The sequence below is a fragment of the Xenopus laevis genome, chromosome 2L (genome assembly GCF_017654675.1).
Source record: "Xenopus laevis strain J_2021 chromosome 2L, Xenopus_laevis_v10.1, whole genome shotgun sequence".
In the NCBI taxonomy this organism is placed as follows: domain Eukaryota; kingdom Metazoa; phylum Chordata; class Amphibia; order Anura; family Pipidae; genus Xenopus; species Xenopus laevis.
In genome coordinates, this window is record NC_054373.1 from 73,806,985 (window position 1) to 73,820,659 (window position 13,675).

A 13,675-nucleotide genomic window follows, 5' to 3' on the forward strand; every position below is an offset into this window, starting at 1 on the left:
ACAGTAACTTTCACTTTTAAGCTGTCAGGAAGTATGCACAGTATAAAGGGGGGCCATACACGGGCAGATAAAGCTGCTGATATCGGTCGTTTGGACCGATTTGACAGCTTATCTGCCCGTGTATGGGGGCTTCCGACGGGTCTTCCCAATCGATATCTGGCCACGAAGGTTGGATTTTTACCCGACCGACCCGTCGGTACATCGTAATTCGATACGGCCGAACGTTCGAATTACCCCCGATATAGCCATGCAGTTTAGTGGCATATCGGGGAAAGATCCGCTCGTTTGGCGATGTCGCCAAACGAGCGGATCTTGGAGTCTATGGCCACCTTTAGTCTGGGCACAGTGACATCTACAGGCCATTTGTATAAACACCACAAAAGCCACTATAAAGGCCTGGCAGAGCATTAAAAAGGAGGAAACCCAGAATCTGGTGATGTCCATGCGTTCAAGACTTCAGGCTGTCATTGCCAGCAAAGGGTTTTCAACCAAGTATTAGAATTGAACATTTTATTTTCAGTTTTTTAATTTGTTTAATTACTTTTGAGCCCCTGAAATGAAGTGATTGTGTTAAAAAAAGGATTTAGTTCCTCACATTTTTATGCAATCTATTTGTTCAACCGACTGAATTAAAGCTGAAAGTCTGCAGTTCAACTGCATCTGAGCAGTTTCATTTAAAATTTGTGGTAATGTACAGAACCAAAATTAGAAAAAAGTTGTCTCTGACCAAAGACTTATGGGCCTAACTGTATATGTTCCAACAACATTTTGTTACACTGTGCAGGCTTTTCTGCATCAAAGGTGATACTTCACAAACTACATATATTTCATTCAATAAATAGTGAGGAAACTGTTCTAGGGAGGGGCGAATTTGACCCGCTTCATGTAGACAAAAATTTGCCGCTGGCGAAATGTCGACGACGCCCAATAAAGTCTATGGGCGTCAAAAAAATTTGACGAGCGGTGAAATTTTTTTGATGTACGTTTTTTTTTCGCACAACGCCATACAAGTCTAAGGGCGTCATTTCCGCGGCGAAACAAGGCGAAAAAATTAGCCCATCCCTAAACTGTTCCCCTAGATTAGAAAAATAATGTGCACTGGCTGCAAACTTTCCTTTATGTTATGGTGAATTTTAATATAGCTAGGAACTTATGGAATTGCTTCATAAGAGTCATAAATGGAAAAAATAGTTTACCCAGTGTCAAAGTTCAGCTTCTTCTATAGCTGGAGAGACATCCCCCCTCACTAGCAATCAGGTGGCCCCCTGCAACCAGGGTGCTACTGGGCGAGCGTTGTGGTGTTTGCTGGGCCCCTCCGAGGATTTTTTGTTGTGGGGCCCAGCACCATATAGTAATACCACTGAGTGTACTCGAGGTATTCAAATTACAGTACTAACCTTGTGTAGGATACTGGGTGCTTTTAGATATGAGTATGAATGGCATGGTGGTTTCTGTGGAAACAAGACAAAAAGAACAGTCTCTCTGACAAAAATTATTTTCATTATTTCACATTATTTCTCAGTACCAACCTTGTGTAGTGCCACTTTGAAGTGTGGTATATGAAATATCTGGTCCAATGTTAGGATGCTTTGTGCTTCTGGTGTTAGGTTTGAATGATCTAGTGGTCTCTGTGGAAATGAAAGTAAAAAGTACGGTCTTTCTTCCTGTATTTATAATTTGGATTTTAAGGGGGTTAATTAAATAAACTCAAAATGATCTCATATTTTTATTAAATGAAACTCAACCAAAGTCCCATCCAAGACTTATTTATCAATAAAATAACTTTAAAAAGTTGGGTAGGGAAACTCAATAAAATTTAGCAAAAACTCGAATCATACAAATTTTTCGGACTTTACTCCAGAATCGCAAGATTTTTTCAGGGTTAAAGCCAGAAAAATCCAAATTTTTCAGATTATTGGGTTAAACACAGTGTAGACCACGACATCTTCAAAATGGGATAGGGACATCTGACTTATACATTACCTTGACAGGTTTGAGATTCTGGGTTTTCAGATTCTGGCTTTTTGCAGCATCAGGGAAAATATATTTTAGTTTCTTTTTCCACGAAAAATTCTAGTTTTTGAGGATGAAATTGGAACAAAGGCTGTACCCTATGTATTTACGTTGCCTACCGTACCAACCTTGTGTTGTGCCAGTTTGAAGTGTGTTATATATAATATCTGATCCAATGCTAGGATGCTGTGTGCTTCTGGTGCGAGATTTGAATAACACAGGGAATGGACAGTCTCTCCGAAACTCTATTTATAATTTGGGTTTTAAGGTGCCAAAATTAAAAAGAATCATGATTCACCCTTTAGCCTAAGTAAATCCTACCTGCTATTAGCTAAAAACCTTCAACCAGGACTTAAAAAAATCACTTTACACAAATAAAATTCAAAATATAATAACTATATAACAAAAAATGTACCATTGATTAAAATGAGATCAGATCTAACCTTAAATCAGATCTAAATCAGATCTAACCTTTTATACATTGTGATCAGGGGCGTAACTATAGAGGAAGCAGACCCTGCAGCTGCTGGGGGGCCCCAGGAGGTATAGGGGCCCCATGAGGCCCTAATTCGTATACAATTTCAATAAATGTTGGTAAAATATGTCAATCTCTAGACATTTTGAGGGCCTGAAAAATCATTTGCTGTGGGGCCCAGTAACATCTAGTTAGACCACTGATTGTGATAATTCTTAATTTTTGCACATTTTTATTCCTTTTATGACTTCCATTATATTCCTCCCAAAATATTGAGTTTTAGGGGATTATTTACTAAAACTCAAATGAATCTCAGTTTTGCTGCATCAAAATCAATTCGAATCGTATGATTGACACCCAAAAAAGTGTACTTGAAGTATAAAAAAATCACAAACCTCACAAACTTGACCTTTAATAAATAGCCCCTTAGTGTGTAATGCATCAGTTTTGGCCATACAAAATTTCTAGGGGGATTATTTATCAAAGGTCGAGTTTCTTAATTTAAATATGCAAATATAGGGTATAGGTATTCAGTTAGGTAATCAGCCAAATCCTTTGTAGAGGTTTTGCTATTTGAAAGAATCTAAAAATGATGGTTTTAAAGCATTCCTAATTATAGATAAGGGGGGGGACAATGTAGGGTAGGGGGTAGGGTTTTTTATTAGTTGGGGGGTTGAATTTTCCTTTAAAGACAATTTTGTCATCTAAAATGTGGCGAGGTCATGTAGAAGTGAACGAGAGCTGTCTTTTTTAATTGTAAAATCTTTATTTACACACAAAACAAGGTTTTAGAGGTTTTCTGGATTTATTTCACTTGTAATCACATGTAAATTTTTACAAAAATTAGGATTTCAAGGTTTTTTTATTTGTTATATTCATATTTACTTCACAGTAATGGCGAATCCACAGAACATTTTGTAACAGCTTTGAGAGAGCTGGTTGTTACCTGTGAGTTTGGGAATCTAAAGCTGGCCACAGACGCAAAGATCCAATCGTATGAATCAACGTACGATCGGACTTTCCCATCTCCCAACCTGCCACTTACCATAAAGATCAAAGTCTTACCATTCAGTCTCTCTCTGAAAATCGTACGATCGGCAAAAGACGCAGAGATATTACCCGCAGCCGTCAGAAAGTTTCTAACCTAACCGACCAAACGACCGATCTCGGCCGGACGAAAAATGTCGGGACTCTCCACACACGGTCCAAATATCGTATGAATCCTCGATTCTTTGCATCTATCTTTGCATCTATGGCCAGCTTTACAGATGAAATGCTAAGAGACCAAATAGTGGGAAAAACAAACTCACCTCGCATTACAGAGAGACTGCTCCTAGAGCAGGATTTATCCTTGCAAAGGCAGTTGCTAGCCAAATTGAAACAGCAGTGGTAGAGGCTAAAACGCTCAGTCAGGGAACTGCTGGGAATGTACAGATTGTGAATTCAACACTGTGGCCTAATAATGCACATCCACAGGCAAAACACAGTGCTAAGGAAAGGGATTCACTGCAAAACCGCGCAGCAAATACAAATAGAAAATACTGCTTTTGCTGTGGTTCAACACAACACGCTGCAAATCATGTTACAAAAGTAGGACATTTTGCTAAGATCTGCCGTAGTTCTGCTAAAGATGTTCATGAAGTCACTACTACAAATGTCACAGTATTAAGTGTGGATAAAGCTGGTACATGTATTCCAGACAAGTTTATATGCACTGTCAGTGTCAGTACTGCTTCTGCTGACAAGGGACACAACATTAACCTGATGCTTGATACAGGTTCAGCTGTTTCTATACTACCAAAGGATATTTTCTTGAAATACTTTGCAAAAGATCCACTTGTTGCACCTGCCCTGAAACTGGTCAGTTACTTAAAGGATCCAATCCATGTGCTTGGTTGCTTGCCCATGACTGTACAATTTGAATCAAATACTGCAAAATCTGAATAAGGATACTGCTGGTGGGATCTCTTTGCTGCATTAAACCTACAATTAGTTGATGGTCTCATTACTACAGCACCAGTGCCTGCCACACAGCCAGTGTCTAAAATTTCACCACAAAGCAACACATCACTGGGCTGTGCAAAGAACTTTGTACACAAAGTTAAGTTGAGATCAGATGTAAAACCAGTACCATTTTCTGATTCAGCATGGGAAAAACTTGCTATTGATATTGTCGGTCCTTTTACAGATGCTCCTAGAGACTGCAGATTTGCTATAATCTTGATGGACTATTACAGTAAATGGACAGAAATTGCATTTGTTTCTCATATAACATCAGCTAAAGTAATAACATTTCTGTCTACAGTCTTCAGCAGAGACGGTAATCCAAAGGAGTTAATATCAGACAACGGACCACAGTTTGTTTCATATGAGTTTGAATCCTTTCTGAGAGAGAGGAATATTGTGCATAGGAAATCTTCAGTGTATTACCCACAAGTAAATGGAGAAATTGAGCGATTCAACAGAAGTCTGAAAGAAACACTACAGACAGCAAATCTTACTGGTAAATCTTGGAAAGTATTTACAACAGAGTTCCTACATAACTACAGAGCAACATGCCATGCAACAACCCAATCATCTCCAGCTGAATTATTACATGGCAGACAGATGCGCAGACATGTTGCAGACATCAAACTTCCACAAAACACTGTGCCTACAAAATCATCTACTGCTGACATTGTGAAACGTCACCAAGCCAAATGCAAGGCTTATACTAACAGAAAACATGGTGCATGTTCAGCCTGGATCTTTAGTCAGAATTAAGAAACCAGGAATATTGAATTTACTACACCACTTGAAGTGAGACGCCAGTGAGGACCATACACATATGAACTGTCTGATGGACGCATATGGAATGCAACCATCCTGTTAGATATGACTTTTGAGAAGCTCCATTTGATGAAGGACATTTTCCTACTCCTGCTGCCAACTGTAATAGGCCTGAAGAAAGTGAACCTATAAGGCATACTGAGAGAATAAGTAAACTACCTACATGGACCAAGGACTTTGTTATGTGAATAATGTATAATATTGTTTTAAAATGCATACTGTTTAATTGTTGCTGTTTATTATAGTTGTCCAAATGTTTCCTACTATAGGGGGAATATGTGGTGTTCATGCAAATGGCCTGTAGATGTCACTGTGCTCATACTTATACAGTGCATACTTCCTGGTAGCTTAAAAGTGAAAGTTACTGTTGTGTAATGCCTGCATGAGAGCCTGCTAATAAAGCACTGTTATACTCTACTCATCCTCGGCTACCCAAAACATAACACGGACTCTATGTAAAAAAGATTTTTATAATCAGTAAAGACTGTGACCACATGCTTACCACCCTCTAAAAGATGTCTCCATTCCTCAAAAGCCCATTTAATAGCCAGTAATTCCCTTTTATCAATATCATAGTTCGCCTCAGCAGGTGAAACTTCTTGGAAAAGAAGACACAAGGGTGAACCTTATTGGTAACAGGATATTGTTGAGACAAGACTACCCCAGCCCCAATCTCAGAAGCATCCACCTCCACCAAGAAAGTTAGGGTGGAATTCGGATACAGGAGCACTGGGGCCAAAATTAATGCTTTATTTAAAAATTCAAAGGCTTCTAGCGCTTCCTTAGATCACATGCTAGGGTCGGCCCCCTTCTTTGGTAAGGGCAGTGATAGGAGCTACCAGCATGGAGAAATGTTTTTATAAATTGCCTATAGTAATTGGTGAACCCCAAAAACCTTTTAATTGCACATAAAGACAAGGGTTACACACACAGGTTAGCCTGAATTGGGCTGACTCCATCTCTAAACCATTTTAGAACAGAATATACTCCAAGAAGTGGACAGAAGAGACCTCAAAAACACTCTTATCTTAGCACCACACTTGGCGTAGAGGTGATTTTGCCTTAACAAACGCCATACCTCCTGGACATAGGCCCAGTGGTCAGGGAGACTGGAAGAGAATATCTAGATGTCATCTAAATACACCACAACTTACCGACCCAGAAGGTCACGAAAGATATGGCAGGGGCATTACATAAGCCAAAAGGCATTACTAAATACTCATAGAGCCCATTCAGATTATTAAACACCGTCTTCCACTCGTCCCCTTCCTTTATTCGAATTAAATCATAGGCGCCCCTGAGATAGAACTTGGAGAAGATGGTGGCACCTTTATCCCTGTCAAAGAGTTCCAAAATTAAGGAAAGGGGATAACAATTTTTAATCGTAATTTTATTTAGACCCCTTTAATCAATACAGGGCCTAAGCCCCCCGTCATTTTTCTCGACAAAAAAGAAGTCGGCCCTGCAGAAGAAGAGATGAAGCCTCTTTCCAGGTTCTCCTTAATATATTCTTCCATAGCCAAGGTTTCAGGCAAAGAGAAAGAGAAATTGGTCCTACCCTTATAGGAGGAGAAGAATATGATATTAAATCAATGGCACAATCACAAGACCTGTGAGGAGGTCTTCCTCAAAAAGACGAATAAACAGTAGGTAACCCCTCAAGAGAAGTTGTAGCGAGGATATGGGGGAATTTAACACATGAAGACTTAACACATGAAGACAACCCTTACCCTATTGGAGTATTTCACTAGTGAGCCACCAACCTGGGGGTTGTGCTTCTGCAACCAGGGGAGACCTAAAATAATGGGAGTCTGAGGGGACTCAGTAATATAGAAGGAAATTAGTTAGAATGATTACCCAAAGAAAAGTGGGTATTTTGGACTTGGAAGACACCAACCCACACCCAAGGGTACTCCTATCAATAGACAGTAGTCTGAGCAGTGAAACCAAGGGTTTAGTGGGTATACTATGTCTACGAGTAAAATTACTATCCAAAAAAATCCAAGCTGCCCAGAATCAAGGAAGGCAGTGCACTGGATGCAATCTTTATCCCAATTTAAGGGGACCGGGACTACAATTTGAGAGGAAGAAACTTATAGAATGGCATAACCCAAACAGGACTCTGCAAACCTGTTAAGGCTCTTGGGATAGGTATAACGGACATGCCCCTTATCCCCACAGTATAGGCATAACCCATTATCCCGGCTATGACCTCTCTCCTCAAGAGACAAACGGGTTGAACCCAATTGCATGGGCTCCTCAGGGGGCCCAGGGGCAGAGGGTGAAGGATTAAGAGCCTGATCAGGGAATGTATTAGATGAGGCAACCGAGGATAATTCCTCTTGACATCTCTGTCTATGTCTCCTATCAATCTGAATAGCCAGATGCATAAAGGAGTCTAAGTAAGGGTAGGGAAAGACTATCTTTGATAACCGCGACCAGAAATACCCTGAACTGACTTCTAAGAGCTGTATCATTCCAGCCTGTCTCTACTGCCCAACGGCAGAATTCTGTACAATACTCCTCAACCCGCCGCTTGCCTTGCCAGAGATTTCATATGGCTGGATCAGCAGAGGCAGTGCGGTTGGGATCATCTCAAAGGATGGCCATTGCCTTAAAGAAGGCCTCCAAAGAGAGATGGGCTGGATCACCAGGGGATAAACTAAAGGCTCAAATCTGGGGATCCCCTTGCAACAAGGTTATCACGACATTAACATGTTACTCCTCAGTGGGGAAGAGTGGGGAAGAATACTGAAGTGGAGCTTAGAAAACTCCTGGAAAGCAAAAAATCTGCTTCATGTCACCCCCCAACTTCTCCGGGAATTGCAGACATTGGACTATCTGGTCCTGTTTAGATTCTTGTTCCCCGAAGAGCTGAAGCAGGCTCGCTTTGGTAGTTGTAGGAGAAGCGGTTTGCTCCTTCAGCATCCATGTTCGGGGCCAAATAAACTGCAATGCAGGGTATCCCAAACTCAGAACAGACTCCAAAGACCTGGTTGCTGCTCACCTGTCCACCTATAACAGACACCTTTGGCTTCGGGACTAGCCCTCTGCTACTCGGATGCCACCAGGTCTTAACGTGAGAGGCCCAAGGAGAGAGTTCTGAGCAAGCAAGGGAGCCAAACGTGAGGTAATGGAATGGGAAACAAGAAGAATAGTCAAAAGCCAGGCCCGGGTTGGTAACAGTCGGATAATGCGGTATGAATACAAGAGAAACAGGAATAGTAGGGGTCACAGGCCAGGTCAAACACACCAATATTGGAGTACAGAACAGGATCCAAGAAAATAGTCGAAACAAGGCAGTGGTCAGGACAGGCAGCAAGCTAGATGTGGTCAAGGACAGGCAGGGTCAATAACAGATCAGGAATGCACCCAGGAACTAAGAAATAGACCTTTTGTTGGAAAGAGAATATTTGCCAGAGGCTCCTTTAAATATTAAAACTTAGCGCCAAACGCAATGATGTCAGAAGCGTCAAAACAAAGAAACAGGACATTGTGGGCGTCCCTAACGATATATTCATTACAGCCTAGTGGTCTCTGTGGAAATGAAGACCTGTAGTTATAATTTAAATTTTAAATCTTTACATCCAAAAATAATTTTCTAGGTTTAGATGGGCTTTAGATTAGGTTTCAAAAGTGTATGCATTAAGTTAAAGTCCCTAGACTTTGTTGCAGGTAAATTTTTTCAATATATATATATAATATTGTACTTAATAAGTACATTATACATATAATATTGTATTTTCTGACCATGTATTTATGTTACCTACTATACCAACCTTGTATAGTGTCAGTGTGAAATTTGGTATATATGATATCTGGTCCAATGTTAGGAAACTGCGTGCTGCTGGTATGGGGTTTAAATGATATGCTGGTCTCTGTGGAAGTAAGAGGAAAATAACAGAACCTGTATTAATAATTTGGGTTTAAAAGTTTCAGGTCTAAAAATGCTTTTTCATAATTAATGATTATATTTTAGGTTAGGTGCACCAAATAACAAAGGGTTCATAGTAGGTGAGGTTGTGAAAAGACACACATTTAATTATAAGTATTTTGTTCTTAGCTCATCAGTAAGGATGACCTACATGTTATATATACACACACACACACACACACTCTGTTATCTTCTGTTTGTGTAGCATAAAGGCAACCCAATTACAGATATGTCATTAAAGCGATACTGTCACATTCCTATAAAAATCATAGGAACGTGTCAATATCAAGTAGGTGTTGTGCCCGGAATAGTTCCTCTCAAATCCCCCCTCAAAGATGCCCCAAGTCCCGCAAACATTTGTGCAGCTGACTCTCTGACACTACTAACGGATCTTCTGCTTTACTTCAGTGATGCTGGGCTGGGGGGTGAAGCATTCCTTCTATAGGCTGAAGTCCTGTTTTAGTTTGTAAGTAGCATATGGAAGGATCGCGTCTCCCCCAGTCCAGCGTCACTGAAACAGCACAGGAGATCATTTAGCAGTTTCAGAAGGTTGGGTTAATGCAGGTTGGCGGGGCTGGGGGGGGGGCTTATTGGGTGGTTTTGAGGGGAACTATTCTGGGTGCAGCAATTATTTGATATTGACACTTTCCTATGATTTTTATAAAAATGTGTCGGTATCGCTATAAGTATATGAGGAAAAAGGCTGTTCCCAATGTTTTTACATTAACCACAATACCAACCTTTTGTAGTGCCAGTTTGAAGTGTGTTATAAATAATATCTGGTCCAATGTTAGAATGATGGGTGCTTCTGGAATGAGATTTGAATGACACAGTGGGCTCTGTAAAAGTAAAAGAGAAAGAAAAATAATGGACAGTCTCTCTGAACCTGTATTTGGGTTTTAAACCTTCAGGTCTATAAATGCTTTTCCAGTTAGAGACAATTGGACTTTAGATTAGGTGCCAAAATTCCAAAGTAACAACTTAACCCTTTAGCCTAAGTAAATCCTACATACTATTAGTTGACCCAGAGGATGGTTAAAAACTCATCTCCATTTTAGAAGGGGAAAAAAATCCATCCTGACTCCAACAGGGCTTAAAGGCAATTGGATTAGTTCTTGGATCAACATTACACTAAAGGTATTAATATCAATAACCTTTTGTTTTCTTAACTTTTTTTTATAAAAAAGCATCCAACCCTTTCTTGAAACTATCTAATAATAATAACCACTGTAGAGTTGACCTTATGTCCTCTGAAAAGTTAAAGCCTAGACGAGTTTACTGTTTGGTCCCCTAATATTTTTATACATGACAATTTTATCAACCATTTATTGACTTGTCTACAAAGTCCCATCTAACATTTATTGAATAATGAAAGAAGATGTAATTCTATAATCTTTTTACAATACATAAATAACCATTGGCGTAACGTACTTGTCAATCAGGAACCTTGAAGGCAGCAGGTACACTCAGACACACCAGGGAAACTACTGTGGATTCCGATTCCCCTTTGGGGCCCCGGGCTTTCTGCTGCGGAACCAACAAGGAGTTGGTGTGTTTCGTAGTAACAAGTCTGTAACTACGTACCGGCAAGGATTATGCAAAAATGTAGTCACAAACAGGCAAAAGGGTCAAGGCAGGAGTCAGGAATCGAAGTCAAGAAACAGAATTTCCAATAGAATATAATGCTTCAGCATTGTCTGTGAACAGAAGCCAGCTTGGGTACTGTTACAATGGAGATAGGCCCCTTTAAAGAGGAATTGGGGCAAAAAATTTGAAGTAAAAAAAATGACGTCATGACACTCAATGTCAAAACGCGAGCATCACAACGGTCAGTGTCAAGCGCTGGCAAAACGCACGGCTGGTGCCCATGAGGTCACCGGAGGCGTGTGCCATGGCAACAGCAGATGGGGAGAAGCAACGGGTGGTAAGAGATTGGGGAAATCGCCCGGCGATTTACAGTACCCCCTTCCTTCAGGAGTACCCCCTGGGGACTCCCACAATTCATCAGGAAATTTCTTGTGAAAGATCTTGGAGTCGAGGAGCATGAGTATCCACAGCTTTCACCCTCTTCTCTGGCCCAAAACTCTTTCAATGAACCAAATACTGAACATTGCCTCTCAATTTCCTAGAGTCCAAAATCTCTTGAACTTTGAATTCATGTTGATCATCGAGAATAATGGGAGAAGGAGGAAGCTGATCACCTGAAAAAATATTCCTAACAAAAGGTTAGGAAGAAATGTGGAAGGAATTTGAAATGTTCATACTAGAAGTAAGATCCATTCTGATAGATACAGGATTAATGATCTCTTTAATCTTGAAGGGTCCAATATAACAAGGTCCAAACTTGGGAGATGGCAAATGAAATTTAACGTGTTTAGTGGACTGATAGACTAAATTCCCAAGTTGATAGGGAGGACTAGAACGACGGTGCTTGTTGGCAGCAACTTTCTGACAAGAAGAGGCTTTGAGAAGAGATTGGTGGGCCTGGGACCAGATGGACTTAAAGTCACAAACTAGTGCATCTGCTGCCGGTATCTCCATCTTAAAAATGTTAGGCGGGAGGGTCGGAGGATCATAGCTGAATACACAGAGAAATGGAGAACAACCCAAAGAATCATGTTGTAGATTATTATGAGCACACTCAGCCCAGGGAAGAAGTTCAACCCAATTATCTTGATTTTGGGAAATAAAACATCGTAGAAAATTGCTCCAGAGTCTGATTCGTCCTCTCTGTCTAACCATTGCTTTGAGGGTGGTAAGCTGAAGAAAAGTTTAATCTGATGCCCAAACGTTTTGAAAAAGTTCGCCAAAATCTGGATACAAACTGCACCCCACGGTCGGACAGAATAGACCCCATACAGGCAAAAGATCTCATTGATGAAAATTTGGGCTAATCTGGCAGTGGAAGGAAGTTTTCTTCAAAGCAATAAAATGAGCCATCTTGGAGAATCTATCTACAAATACTAGAATAGTAGTCATATCCAAAGATTTAGGAAATCCACAATAAAGTCCATAGCAATGTCTAGCCAGTGTTGAGTAGGTATGGGTAACGGTTGAAAAAGACCACAGGGTAAAGAACGGGGAGTTTTTCTGTTGTGCATGAACTGTGCAGGCAGATACAAAGAGCTTGATATCTTTAGCAACAATACCTCAAAAAAAACTCGTGGGTCTTCTTGATGCCAAGATGATCAGAAATCTTAGAGGAATGAGCCCATTCGAGAACTTGAGCCACCCTTTGCTGAGGTAAAAATATCTTCCCAGAAGGTCATTCAGGAGGATTGTAATGGAGTCCGAAATCGGTTTACAAAATGGTGGCCAAGATGGCGTCCAAGATGGCGGCTCCCTGGTTCCTCACGGACGCAGCCGGATGATGACGATTGGTCGCCGGCGACGGAATGGACGTCGGCGTCAATAATTGGCGCCGGCGTCAGTCGCACACGCCAGCGCGTCGGTCGCTGACGCCAGCGCGTCCGCGCACACGTTATGACGCCGATGCGTCCAAATTGGCGCCAAATCTGGGACTATATTAAGGAGCTCTGGGAATTTACCTGTGCCCAATTATAGGTTTTAGCTTGCTACTCCTGGGTGTGATCTTGTGAAATCCTTGTTATCCGTGTACCGACCTTTGCCTGAATTCCTCGACCTTGAACCTCTTCTGCCTGGACTGATCTTGTTGCCTGTTTGACCATTCTTTCGTCTCATCCTTATTTGTACCGCGAACTTGGACATTGTTATCTCCTCCCTTGGTCCTCACTACCTCTGAGGCCTTTGGGCCTTACATTATAATTGGGCCATGGACCCTTCGGAGGAAAACCCAGCACCACCTGATGTCGGTGGAGCGCTTCGTGGTCTGGCTTCTCGGATGCAGTCCTATGAGGTACAGCAGTCTCATTTTTGTCAGGCCCTGGAAACTGTACTGGCAAAGTTGTCGGCCCTAACACCTGCTGATCCTGTTCCTGTACCTGTACCCGTGGCTCCACTCCAGGTCTCCGAGCCCCGCATTCCGGCTCCCCCACTCTACAGTGGTGACCCCGAAGCTTGCCGCGGGTTTATCAACCAGTGTGAGGTCCACTTTGCACTCTCACCCAGCCAATTCGTCTCTGAACGTGCCAAGGTGGGCTTCATATTCTCCCGCCTGCAAGGGAAGGCATTGGAGTGGGCTTCACCGCTATGGGAGAAGGAAGATCCTATTATTGACAATGCCAGGTCCTTTGTTCGCGAACTTCGTGTTGTGTTTGATGCTCCGGGTCGTGCCACAGCTGCTTCCGCACGCCTGTTCCATCTTCAACAGGGAACTCGCCCTGTCTCGGAGTACGCCATCGAATTTTGCACCCTGGTTGCAGAAACTTCATGGAATAATGACGGGTATCACGCTGCCTTTTACAACGGCCTGGCGATACGTATAAAGAATGATCTGGTGTCCA

At 41.5% G+C, this 13,675-nt stretch overlaps 1 protein-coding gene across 6 annotated transcripts in view; it reads right to left on the reverse strand.

Moving 5' to 3' along the window:
• Nucleotides 1–13,675, reverse strand: part of LOC108708158 — an 82,001-nt gene that overhangs the window by 15,400 nt on the left and 52,926 nt on the right. For all 6 annotated transcript variants that reach the window (XM_041582045.1, XM_041582046.1, XM_041582047.1 and 3 more), the window contains exons 6-9: nt 9,992–10,090; nt 9,097–9,195; nt 1,530–1,628; nt 1,398–1,451 (exon numbers count right to left, since the gene is read on the reverse strand). In XM_041582045.1, the coding sequence (XP_041437979.1) occupies nt 1,398–1,451; nt 1,530–1,628; nt 9,097–9,195; nt 9,992–10,090 (351 nt within the window). The remainder of the gene's footprint in view (nt 1–1,397; nt 1,452–1,529; nt 1,629–9,096; nt 9,196–9,991; nt 10,091–13,675) is intronic.